The sequence below is a fragment of the Brachionichthys hirsutus genome, chromosome 1 (assembly GCF_040956055.1).
Source record: "Brachionichthys hirsutus isolate HB-005 chromosome 1, CSIRO-AGI_Bhir_v1, whole genome shotgun sequence".
NCBI classification, from domain to species: domain Eukaryota; kingdom Metazoa; phylum Chordata; class Actinopteri; order Lophiiformes; family Brachionichthyidae; genus Brachionichthys; species Brachionichthys hirsutus.
In genome coordinates, this window is record NC_090897.1 from 6,071,526 (window position 1) to 6,084,956 (window position 13,431).

The 13,431-nt window shown below is 39.0% G+C and overlaps 1 protein-coding gene across 1 annotated transcript in view; it reads right to left on the reverse strand.

Moving 5' to 3' along the window:
- ush2a (Usher syndrome 2A (autosomal recessive, mild)) overlaps nt 1–13,431 on the reverse strand; it is a 129,835-nt gene that overhangs the window by 90,540 nt on the left and 25,864 nt on the right. The window contains exons 20-27 of the mRNA XM_068741852.1: nt 10,095–10,201; nt 9,517–9,640; nt 5,434–5,564; nt 2,647–2,773; nt 2,033–2,134; nt 1,473–1,661; nt 897–1,027; nt 532–811 (exon numbers count right to left, since the gene is read on the reverse strand). Coding sequence (XP_068597953.1) covers nt 532–811; nt 897–1,027; nt 1,473–1,661; nt 2,033–2,134; nt 2,647–2,773; nt 5,434–5,564; nt 9,517–9,640; nt 10,095–10,201 — 1,191 coding nt within the window. The remainder of the gene's footprint in view (nt 1–531; nt 812–896; nt 1,028–1,472; nt 1,662–2,032; nt 2,135–2,646; nt 2,774–5,433; nt 5,565–9,516; nt 9,641–10,094; nt 10,202–13,431) is intronic.

A 13,431-nucleotide genomic window follows, 5' to 3' on the forward strand; every position in this document is an offset into this window, starting at 1 on the left:
AAATAATGAGAAAGAGAATGAGACAGGAGACCATCCTTCTGAAAACATAAAAGTGTTTGACCCTGTTTCACATGATAATTTCTTAAATAGCAATTATTCTCTACTTTGGAATTAAATAAAAAATATGATCACATTCAAAAATCATGCCTTTACTTTCCAAACGTAACACCAACATACTTATATGTTCAATCATGGTGAGTTTGTTGTGCTGCTAAACAAAAAAATATACTACAAACAACTATCAGCAGAAATTATTGAATTAATGCTTCCCTGACCAACAAGAGTAGTGATCATGTCAGGAGCACTACTAAAATAACTTAAATTTAGTAGTTTTTTCTGCCGTTTCATTCCATATATGAAAACAAGATTTCACCAGATGCAAAAAAAAACTATACAAAGTTGAGAAAACTAAGAATTAGCTGCACAACTTGTCTACACAGCTCCGACAAAGCAATACATCTCAAAATACTGCGTGTACAAACATTATGCAAACTAATAGCATTTCTGTTCTTACATACTGTTTTATCTCACCATGTTTGTGACTTTGACTGTGCAGCGCAGGGTGTATGAGGTCCATAGGAACTCCTCCTAAGTATAATGAGGAATTGACTTTCAGTCTTGCTGCTCCTCCCACTCCAATTGTTTCTTCTGCCCAATCATCAACAGCAGCAAGAATGAGTGAGCCACGCTTTGTCAATGAAAGCTGCTTCCAGTCTCCATCGCAGTAGCTAAGCCCCACCCACATTCTCAGTTCAGTCACGTGACCTTCAGAAGAAAGAATGTAGGAAAGGAGGCCACCCTCCAGCTCCACCTAAAAAAACAAAATATCTCAGGTTTCTTGGTGATGTATATCTAGCTCTCATTTTCAGTCTTTACAGTGTGATTGTGCTCCTTACCAGCATGTAATCTTCGGTTTGTGAGTTGTATGTGAAGAGCAAAAGTGCATTCAGCTGGTCTGTTCTGAAATCCATAGAGATTTCAAAGTCCCGTCCACCACTGAAAACACCACTGTCCAACTCCAAGTATCCTGAATCAGAAAATAAATACTACCAACAATAAGTAATCTGAATATTATGGTAGGGGTTATAGAGGGAACACTTTCATCAGTAAAAGGATGATTTCATAAAAATAATATAGTCAGGCTTTTCACAATGCTATATTGAAGAAGAACAAAACAAATACTGAATAATAAATATGGATGGATGCAGTTCAGGGAGGTCGAATAGTCATCCACCTAATGAAAGGTTGTTGGATGACTACAGTATAATTGAAGCATCCTTTAGTAAGATACAGAAAACTGCCTTGATGGCAACATGTTTCTCCTCAGGGAGGAGTTTCAACAATGATTATAAAAAAACATTGTAAGCAAGCATATTATTAAGACATTCATTGTTGTCACTGCATTAAGAATGCCGAACATTCACTTGAAATATCATAAGCATTTATTTTATTAACAACAATCAAGCTCCTACCATGACCCAGGAAGTGGGCTCCATCCACAGTTTGAATAGGGCATCCCTCCCAGCTTTCATATGCTGCCACCCTCCTTTCAGCTGTTGTCCAGTCTAAAGACTTCCATTCCCTTGAGGGGCTGTTAGTCATTTTAAATCTGATATCCCTGATGCAACCAGAGAAACCCTGTGGCACTAACTGGGCATCACCTGGTGACACAGACAATAATAATCACAGTGACTTTTCATTTGCTTCCAAACTGACTAAAATTACCTTAAATTTTAAGTTATAATTCTGAGATCAAGTTTTCTGTGTGGCAGATTCCAGAAGGCTAACGTCATATTAGAACGGTGATATGAAAGCAATAAGTTGGTCCAGATTTTATCCTGAACCTCAGAAGACTTTAAAATGTTCATGTACCCTACTAAATTATGTCTTTTATTTTTATGAACCAATACATGTTATAAAGCTAAACCAAGTTGAGACAACCAGAATCTATGAAAGCCATATGATTGCTAAAGATTAAAAACAACAACAAATGATTACTTTATAACAAGCACAAATAGTAACAAAAACTGACCTGAATCCTCTCTTTGCAAAACAAGGTTTTCAGGCAACCCTCCAATGAAGACCCCGGTGTTCTCACCAATAATGGTGCTGCCGCTGGTGGCAAATGCACGTCCTGGTGGTGGTGGTGGATACGGGATGGTGGCATTCAATATAAATGTTTGAGGACGCAAGTGGGGAAGAGTTATTTTGAAGGATTTAAGGAAAAAATGGATGAGGCACAATGGAATAAAAAGGTGGACAATATACATAAAGAAGTGGGAGACAGAGCAGAAGAGTGCGACTAAAGAAAAGAAAGAATGATAACACTGTCCAGATTTACGCAGGAAGAAAGAACATGAATAACATTACTGAGGAATGGGCATTTATGTGTGTGAAGCATTACTTTCCTCATCGGACACGGAGTGGCTGGGATTAACCTGACTAATACCTCAAAGCAGAGCTGGGGGATTTACACTTATAGCAACACACACACACACACACACACACACACACAGGGATGTCAAACGCACACTGCATGTGAACATCCTCACTTGTACAGATGAGCATAAATACACTCACATTTGGGCCTACACCCACACAATGGGCAGATAGACAGAGTGGTCAGTATGAATATGAGAGAATTACCTCTGTATTGATTGTTTACAACGATTGTTCCCACGGCCCCTTGCCTTGTTGCTATGATGCTGTGCCATCGTCCGTCATCGTAACGACGGCTTCCATCGCCATGCACACTCACAGCCACCGCAGAGCCCTGCACACAATACAGGCAGCGACATAAACACACCGTACATACATTAACGTGCAATAAAGAAATCCAGTTGACTGACACGTGTCATTGGTCTCACAAATGTCTCATAGTGACTGCTAAAGTTAATCTATGACCTGCGACTTAAAACAGAGCATTTTCAAATCACAGCGCAATAAAACGCTTGCTTTGTAACATTTTAAATGGTCGCCCCTTCATCCGTCTGTTGTGAGAACGAGGTTGGACATTAAGGATCGATAACGCACATCATGCATGCACGAGACTCAAAATGACACGGACATGCATATAAAATCATCAAAGTGTTGTTACGACAGTTTTTGCTACCTATTAAGTATGACATCACTGCTGTGACCAGCTTTTACCAAGCAGCCAAAGAGCAATGTAAAACAAGAGTAAAAGGTACATGCACACGCACAAACACACACAAACACAAAGACATGCACGCAATGATGAAGCTTTAATGATGAGATCAATAAATGTATGAATGCCAGAGCGCATCAGCCCCTGACATCTTTACTGCCACCGCTAGACAGATCTACCTAACAAGACAGCATGAAAACAGCCTCTCTAGTTTCTCCTCTCGCTCTTGCACACACACACACATGTAATCTGATTGCCTTGCCTAATAGATGGCTAGCTGCAGAAGCCCCTAACACTCAACTACCCCACAAACTATAACTCCAGCAGCCTTTACAGAACAAGTGGTAAAAGGCACCTTTCTCTCCATCTCACCAGCCTCCACATTCCCCACACAATAACCAACACAGAAATACAATGGACAGACTTCCTCCACAACCCACGGGTCCCACTGTGTCCCTCAATAGATGAATGGATTTACACTCATGGATGGATGAAATCAGGTAACTAAAATTTGGTTGCATTCAGGCATTGGAAATAATATTTATGTGTGTGTGCCTACGATAGCGGTCAGGAGAGACAAGTGAAATAAGTAAATATAATAGTGTGTTGTAATAAAAATGATTTGTCAGGAAAATGTTTGGTGCTGAGAATCTACAGGGATATTTTGGGACTGAGGGATAAGTTATCCCAGCAGGTCCAGACCCAAAGATGATTAGCAAAGAATTATATACGTGCCTGTGCTCCTGGTTAATGTGAACAACTAACGAGAACAACTAATACTTGTATCTCAATTGAGAGCTGCAGACAAGGACATGAAAAATGTGCATGAGGGTTGTGAACGGCAAAGTTGCATGAAATAAACGACAGGCCGAAGCATTCCTGACTGAACCTTTGTCAATAAAACCGCTTCAATTACCAACTTTGTACGTGTGTTTCAGTACGTATCATTAAATACAAAGGGTTGGTCCATCTCCTCTTTTTCAGCGTTCAAATATGTCAATGTACTTAGTGTGTGTGAGTGTGCGGCAGCTCACATCACTTTCCGGTGTCATGCTAAATTACACCCCCTGCACTAGTAATCCCATTAGGCTAGCTCAACAAGCTAATAGGGGGGGAAGTAATGGGCCCAGCTATATGTTTCTAGGGGAACAGTAATAAGCCATGACCCGACTCCCACTGTTAATTACCGCAAACTAGCCTAAACAAAGGAATGGAGTTGGAGAAGACCCACATACACTCCTTCCAGCAGTCCGCACAATTACAGACACACACAATAGTGTAACAGCGTAAGTCAAGGATCTATTTAGTGTTATACACCCCTCTGAAATCAGATTCCATAGTTAGATTTTTGATCAAGTTTTTTTGATAATAATATTTGACAGTGATATAGGTGAGAAGGCGAAGTGTGTGTGTGTGTGTTTGTTTGAGTGTGTAATTAGTTGGTGGCCGTATGTATAATCATCTCCCATCATCACTTTCATCATCCAAGTCGTTGACTCTTTAACCCCTCTACATGTGTCTGTATGGATGGATAAGAAATGCAGGGCTGTGCTTGTGTGTGTGTGTGTGTGTGTGTGTGTGTCTGTGCGTGCTTGTGCAAAGCTTAATTAGCTTTCAATTGGTATTCATATGTGGTGACTGCAGGGAATGAGTTAATTGCAGTCCAATTCAAACGTTGACACACTTTCAAAGTTTTCGCCCCTCTCCCTGTCTCCCTGACAGAAACCAATGAGGGGCTACAGATCACATTTATTAGATGAGAGAAAGTGAGAGAGAAAATGGAATAAAGAGAGAGGGCAGAGGAAAAGGGAGAAAGACACAGAAAAAAGAGAGAGACAGGCGAAGTGACTAAGTAAATTGACTACACTTATATAGCGCTTTTTCCACCTTCGACGCGCCCAAAGCGCTTTATACTTTCGCCTCACATTCACCCACTCACACTCCAGTTGGCGACTGCTGCCATACCCACTGGGAGCAATTTGGGGTTCAGTGTCTTGCTCAACGACAGAGCAGGGATTCAAACCACTGCCTACCGATCACTGGACGACCCACAGCCGTTAAAGTAAGGTTTAAGGTTTAAATAATGGAAAAGACCAGCGAGGATGAAAAGCAAGTGAAACAAATGGGTTAAATGAACACCAATATTACGCTTCAACAAAAATATTCCAATGAGGTCGCTCTGAGCTTTTATTTGTAAACCATGCGAGTCATTGATATTGCTGTGCATATTCATCTTGATATTTGCACTCATATTCTAAAACTGTGAGGATAGCAACTTGACATACCTGTGGGTCAAACAGGAAGTAAGGACGTCCATCTTTTAACTGAATGGCCAGGAACTCTTCCTGGTTTCCTGGAGAGAAGGCACAGAGGAGCAGGCCGACTGGGGAGCGAGTCCTGAAACTCAACTCAACGCCTGACAAAGTCAGACCAGGAACAAGTGTGTGCGTTGAGGCAGAGAGAGAGAGAGCGCGAGAGAGAGAGAATTGTCAATTTCATGTTTATTTGTTCTCAAGGATTAACATGGTTTAAGAAATACTTTCAATGAACACTAAGCATAATAATAATAGTCTACAGTATATCACCCTTAGAGGCTTCCTCATTACCTTGAGGGATTCTTTCCAAGGATTAATAAAGTTGTATCTATCCATCTATCTATAAGAAGAATTGCTGAAGTCTCAGTCAGCTGTGTTGCTTCAACAATGTGGGAATCTTGCAAGTTCTGGAAACAGCACCTTGAACGTGTGTGCGCACCCACACACCAGCCAGCGCTCTTTCCTGTCATGTTCGGCTGGATTGGAGATTGGATCCTAATCCACTACTAGACCCACAGAATGACAGTTTGTGTGTTTCCTCATCCCTCTGTCTCTTAAGGGAACAGAATTGTGGGAAGATCTGAGGATTTGAATCTGTTTGCTATTTTGACCAAAGACCGGCACAGATATTTCATACAAGTGCCTGAGAACTGCGTTAACTTGTGGAAAAAGGGTATAATATGTCTCCTTTAACAAAGTCTTGTACAAAATGATCAAGGGCCACCTTAAATTTATTTCATTATTTTGTCTGACTGCTCAGTTTCTCATCTTCAAGCAAACATAAAGGACTTTTATTTAATTTGTTTATATCTATTTCAACTATATTTAATATCAATCAGCAATAGTCAGCAATTTTCTGTTTAAAGTACAGTTTACAGTATTGTTTTGTGTATTATTGTGTGGTTTCTGCTCTCTTTGTCTCGGTCAACATGAGGGGATGTGTGCAATCATCGACACAACATAACCTGAATAACTCCAGTCATGTTAGCTCTGCGCTGGCATTAATCAGAGCCTGGCGTATTAATGAGAGCGCGGCAGCTAGCTAATTACACCCATAGATTCTGCAGCAGCCCATTAAATATACAAATGACAGAATTAAAGAGCCCAGCCTCCTCTGATTAATCTTTAAATGGAGAAAAACTAATGATGTCTGTGCAAACTTTCTCTTCGAACATTTCTCCCCCGATCCTCTCACCATCAATGCCTGGCAATCAATCATATTAATTAAGGAACATTTATTTATAACATTTAACATTTCCCTCTTTCCTGCTCTATAGCAATACAATGTTGTGTTGTAATATGTCTATCTATCTGTCGTAATATGTCCATCATTCCAATCAACCAATATCGGGCTCTAACATAAAAGACTTACAAATGACAGCGCACTAGATAACCTGTGAGGAACCAGTTTCTATTTAAATACTTCATTGACTAATACTGCTTTCCACCTTTTACTGTGATGCAGAGTCCCATCAAAAAAGGAGTGGAGTGGGAAGTCACATTGTGGGATTTTAGATACAGTCATTATAGAAAATATAGATGGACGAGCATGCATTTATGGAAAAAAGCACTTACAGGGTACCGGTATTCAGAATCACAGCATAATTGTACATGGCTTTAATGTCATTTTATCTAAAATAAGATTCAATATGGTAAATATTGACCCCAAGTACCCTAAATTCATTCTGGATTATGAAGCATCGTTAATCATGAATGAGCAGACTATACTTTATTGATCCCTCTACTTCTGTCACAATAATTGTACATGGAAAAGAGCCTATTTAGTTAAAAATAATGTAAGTGAAGTGGCCATAAAATTACAGGCGAAAGGGCACGTATATGACTTTACCTGTTACTTCTTAATCTTAAAATGCAACATAGATCGGCCTGTAATTCACTTGCTCAAGAACCAGAGAATCCTCCAGCGAGACCATAAATGAACAAATTATGGAAACAACACATTATTAATTTTCCTAGAACATTGCATAATATTTATATGCTGCCGCTTCATACTTTTTCCAGAAGCAAAAACAATTGTGCTAGTTTCTGAATGAAATGTGTTATACTGAAACATGAAACTAATCAGAAAAGTTACACAAAGATTTGCCTCATAAAAATGTTGCAGTCGTCATTGTCGGAGTTACTAGACTTTCACAAGACACAAACGATTGACGAGTCTTTCCCCTGATCAATTGACTCTCGAGGGGGCATTACACTGCATTACATTCATAATCCAATTTGGCTTTGATTTGTTCGCTGTTCCATGCTCTTCGATGGGAATAATTGTCTGAAGATGATGCTATTAGTATTGATGGTTGTAAAAGGGCGATGGTTTGAGGACTGCCGACACATTCATGGTCCAGAATAGATCCGGTCTGAAAGTTATTGTCTGATCCATTACCCTTTACGGAGGAGAGGAACCCATCAATAGCAAAAATAATCATCAATTTACTGACAGTGTTCAGATACACTTATTTATATTTGTACTGAGTGAACATAGATAAGATAAAACAGATCTTACAAAGAATTGACTTAAAAAAATCACGAGTATAGATATTTTCTTACCGCAAGGGCTTTTTTGAAATGCTCCTCTTAGACAGGGTGTTTGAATGTACTTGTACTGTAATACATTCTACTGTGTGACTGCACTTGTACTCTAACATTCCATCTAATAAATATATTCATCATCATCATCACCCTATGACCAGAAATTTTCTTTTTTTTTACTGATTTGGATCGAGACCAGTCAGCTCCAAATGAATACAGAGGAAAAGACAAAGGGAATCTTAAAATTAAAAGACTAAGAAACAAAGTTGAAACTGTACTCAAAATGCACACACTATAAAACTGTAAAACAATGAAGTGCACACTGCTAGTAAGCAGGAACATTGTACAATTTCACATACATATATGGAAGCAGATTCAAGCACATGGAGACTTGTAATCATGTTTTCCAAAGAAAAAAAAGCTGGCTGAAAACAAGTCTGGATGAGAAAATGTTTGTGGAAATGTGATCAAATGGCGTGTTGATTCTGTAATTCCGAAATCTGCCATCTACTGGCTACCATACTGTTAGTATGAAATATTACTCTATCAAGGCCTTACATCGCCAGATAAACTGTGTAGAATCTCACAGAGAACATATTTCTCTCCTTATGTCTGGTATCAGAGCGGTGAATACAAACTCAGCAACTGCCATGCACATATTGTTCAAAAAGAAATACTCAAAATCGAGACTACAAAATGTATTTATTTATTTATTTGAATAAGCCATTTTTTAAATTTCATTTTCTTCGGGTGGGATACGTTCTTACCTTAATATATTAATAAAATAATACCATGTGAAGGGTTAGAAAATAAATAACAAATTATTTATTTCTTAATTACTATGATTACTACTTTTCAAGGTGCATGATCCTTATAATTCTGATATGAACTAACATCTAAATTTATCACGGAAATATTTAGTATTTTAGGTGCAACAAGATTATGTGACTAACAAAGAGAGCATTTTTGACTCATTTGCAGTTGATGCTGCCACGAGTGAATTAGTCAGGAATACTGGTTTGCTCATAGATGTAAAAATAAATATTTTTATCATAAAGTTTATTTTTTTGTAAAACATTTTATCCACATAGAAAAAAAATATTATTGGTGAAATAAGGGTTGTGCAGGACATAAATAATCTCAAGTGGCATCAAAGAGCTTTGCTTGCTCAAATCCCACTGATTAGTATCAGCAGTCATTAATTATGTGCGTCAGACTGGGTGATGTTCTCAGATGAAGCAGAACATGTTTGGCTGTGCCGCTCAACCCACTAATGATGCTGGTAAACAGAAAGATAATTGTCCTTTAAGATGACTGGGGAAGTCATTCTAAAGGAGTGTCGCTGGAAGACAGAGACAGTGCACTGGAACAACACAAAAATATACCAATAAACACAATCATATATAATATTTACAGGTGAATACAGTATATAGCAATGCAGAAATACATGTCTACTTACTGATTTACCGTACTGAGATCCAGATGCACCAAGACACATTTTCTTACCAGTGAAGTCAGTGTTGATTGGGAGGGTGTCACTGGGAAACTGATGGTAACCGGTTCCTGAAAATCTGGTTCCTCTGGCAACTGGGTGTTGTGGGTCAGACAATGAGACGTCTGTTCTTTCCACCTGGAAATATTAATAATAGCAATAGTGATAGTGTGTCAGCTGGAATTATTTTATAAAAATAAAATAATGTTCTGCGCCGTTCAAACAAGAACGGCTCAGAATTCAACTTGCTAAAATGTCTTCCCAAATACAAACAGAGAAAGTTGAAAAGTGGAACTTTTTTGGAAATAGTAAATTGAAAGGCAGTCAGATGAGTTCATCAAAGAAGAGTTGGAATTAAAATGCTATTTTGGTGCATCTCCCCCAACAGGTGGACAACTTTCACCTGTCCATCTGTCCATATGATGGGAAAACAGCCATGGTAAAAAATACCATTGCTTTTTTTGTTCACTAGTTAAAATGATAGATCATCATCTCAGAACAAATAAAGCCACCTTCAAACAGAAAGCATGTTTCAAGGAAACCTAACCCTGCACTACGATCGGTGAAACAAAGTCAAAGGTACAGTCCAGACCTGATAGAGTGGGCGTGGCCCATTGAGCTGGCTTGGAGGATCCCAGTCTACTTCAATGGTAGTTTCGTTTACTGGATGTAGCCGAGGAGGACACAGTCCTGCTGGAGCTAAGGAGAGACAGGTGGGAAATGAGTGACTGGATGTAAGAGCAATGCAAATCAAAGCTTCCCTGATACTTGATTCACATTCCACATGGATTGGAGTGATGACTACTTATGCAAAACATTGTTTTCCTTGCTACTCAGCACCAAACCGGTCTAGCAGGTGCCACCTTGATGACAAGAAAGGAAAGATGGGTGTTTTGGAGGAACACAAATATTGTTTTGGTCTTCTAGGCGAAAGCTTCATGGTTGTATCGGTGGAGTGTTTGGAGTTTTATTTGTCAATAACTATGGATTTTTGAACATAACATGTTTCAATCACAAAACGCAACCAAAAGATGTACCACACCTAACGTACTTGGTGGTGGTTTTAATCTGCCAATAAAGTAATAAGCATGATGTTTTGTTTATAGCCAGCAGAAGAATGACTTGACTTCATTTCTATCATACTTGCAAAAGGTCTAGAACAGACAAATGTCCCATTTTCACTTAACAGAGGGTCAATTTAATTTCCCACTTTCACTTTAGATGTTAAATTAAATGTCTCTGTGAAATGTACTGGAAGCTACTGGAGCCACAGCTTCAACACGTGTAGAGATAAATCAACCCAGAGACTGGCTCATATGGCAAGAAGACATACATAAGAATGGAGAGAGAGAAATATAGCAAATGATGGACTGGTGTGACGATGGAAAGGATGTGTGTGCAGTATGTGTCATTACATTGTGTGTTTCAGTAAAGGTCTAAATGGTCTTTGCTAGGAGTAAATTAGCGCTCAGTGACACCGTGACAGGCGTTAGTGTGAGTTCTAGAGGAGCTCTTAAAAGGGAAGTGAACAGCTTGTCTTAGGCGGCTCATCTTGCCACATCAAACCATAAATTACCACCGATCGATAGTTTACCAGTCTATTGAAATTGAGCTATGCTGACATTTAGAACACTGACCAAGCCCTCACAGACATAGAGACACACACACACACACACGCCTCGTTTTAAATAGATTGTTTCTTTGTTTGTTTAAATACATTCTACATGGTGTGTGTTCGTGTATCAGTGACAGACTGATTTTTGGAAATCTATAGGTAGATGAAAATGCAACAACTGTGACTGTCTGTAGGAAAAGTTGAACTCAAGAAGGGTGTGAGGAAAAGCAAGCCTGAAACAAGCAGGAAAATGGCGATTTTTTGTCATTATTATCACTGTATATTATTACAGAATACATTTTTGGACTCAACAGCTGCAGGAGATTCTGGATATCACCGTCCTCAGGAACCTTGTCAATGACACACGACAATGCAAAATTGCCTGCAGCTTTGTAAAGATGCACTTTTTTTATTTTGAAATAACAGCACAAATGTCTATTTTCTAATTGAACTGCCCCAATGAATAAAAATAATAAAGGTTTGCATTATCTGTCATTTTCAACTATACAGTAAGCAAATACTTATTAACTCACTCAAATTATAAGTCCTGAACGATGACGCATTCAGTTTGACTAAAGCCACTTGCTTTCTCACACGTTCCCTCTCACGCGGACGCACGCACACACACACACAAGGTTAACAATCCACCAGAAAGGTTAATTTTATCTGGCAACATGATAATGAAGCAGCTAAATCATAGGCCAACTCCCAGGAGCATGTTGTGCATGTGTGTGTTTTCTGTTTTTACGGCGACTGACATGTCTTAACAGGCTCTTAGCGTACAGTTACACCAGGCGCACAAGCACACCACTTATTGACACGGCGATCCCTGGCCATGCATTTTTCTCTCCTCAGGAAGGGCCTCGGGCCAATTATGCATAAATCAATAGACTTCCTGTTCTGTTGAGTGGTGTTACAGTGTGGGTGTGTATGTGTGTACGCCTCTCTGTGCATGTCTTGTAGAACAAGACTTTATGGATGTAGGATACATAAAACATCACCATCAGCCTCTGATTAGCCACTCACTTTACGTCGTGATTGATAACTTCGAGGAGATACACACACACACACACACACACACGTTGAAACAATTGTAAATGCATCCACAAACATGGACAGAGAGCTCCTTCCTTCTGTCATTATGTCTGTCTCAGCGTGCGCGCTAATGTTCAGCCGTGTGCTTTGGTGTAACTCCAGTGGTTTCACAGATGCTACCTGCTCACTTACAGCAGCTGGTAGATGGCTCTAATGGCCCCGCCTTATGTGCGGGAGATTTATCAGTGCATCAGTATCATGCTTAAGTACACCTTACAAGGAGAGCAACAAAGCTGGAGATCATTCCGTCACTGAGTTTAATTCGGCCATTATACCAAAACCTTTTAGACATATTAGTCAGACAAAACAAGCTAAAGTTTTTTTCTCTCAAATAAATATGGTAGGTCTAGGAGCCTGTTAAATCTAAGTTTTAGGAAACATATTATATGGTCAGGGCCCAGAAACCCTGTTACTAATAACAGGTTGTGTTGAGAAATAGTTTTGTCATTAAGTGACAGAAAGGAGGGAACCCACTTTTCTGTCCCTCTCGCCCCCTCTTTTCTTCTGTCATGGCGGGGGATGATAATAGAATGATGCATGCATGTTGAAATGATGACCATACCAACTCAGTTGAACACATTCAGCCCTTTAAGCAGTCTGTCATGGGAACTCGTACTGGGAAAGCCAGCTACCCTGTAATAGCTGGTAAAAAATTGTTTTCCTAAAACTGAGACAAAATTATGTAATGAGCAATAAAACGGAAAATCTGGTATTAAAAGACTAAAAAAAAGTAATGTTAATGTAGAATTAATGTAGATTTAGATTCGTACTTCTCATGCATGGGACTCATGTATTATTCAGTCAAAGAGGAAAACTGTCAAATAAAAAAAAAAAAAAAAAAAAACATTAGCGTTAGCAAATATCAAAATGATCATTTAAATATTACACCTGAACTTCTTCAATTAAAATGACTACAAAGAGTGATATAGGTATGGTCATAATACCACATTGAGTAGCAGACACACAATGCACATTTTTTGAAGATTAAAAAAAAAAGATCTGCCACACAGCATATGCCATTATCATTTCTTATAGTTGAAACAAGGGACATATTTGGTGTTGGATGAAACGAAATGGTGGCAACAGATGTGGCTGTTAAAAATGCATTCAAATAGTCAACTGGGTACAATAAGCCATATTGTACTGTACTGTATTACAGTCAAGAGAAGCCTTTGGAATCACTTGAATTAAACATTGTTGTTGTGTCAACAGATGTAGC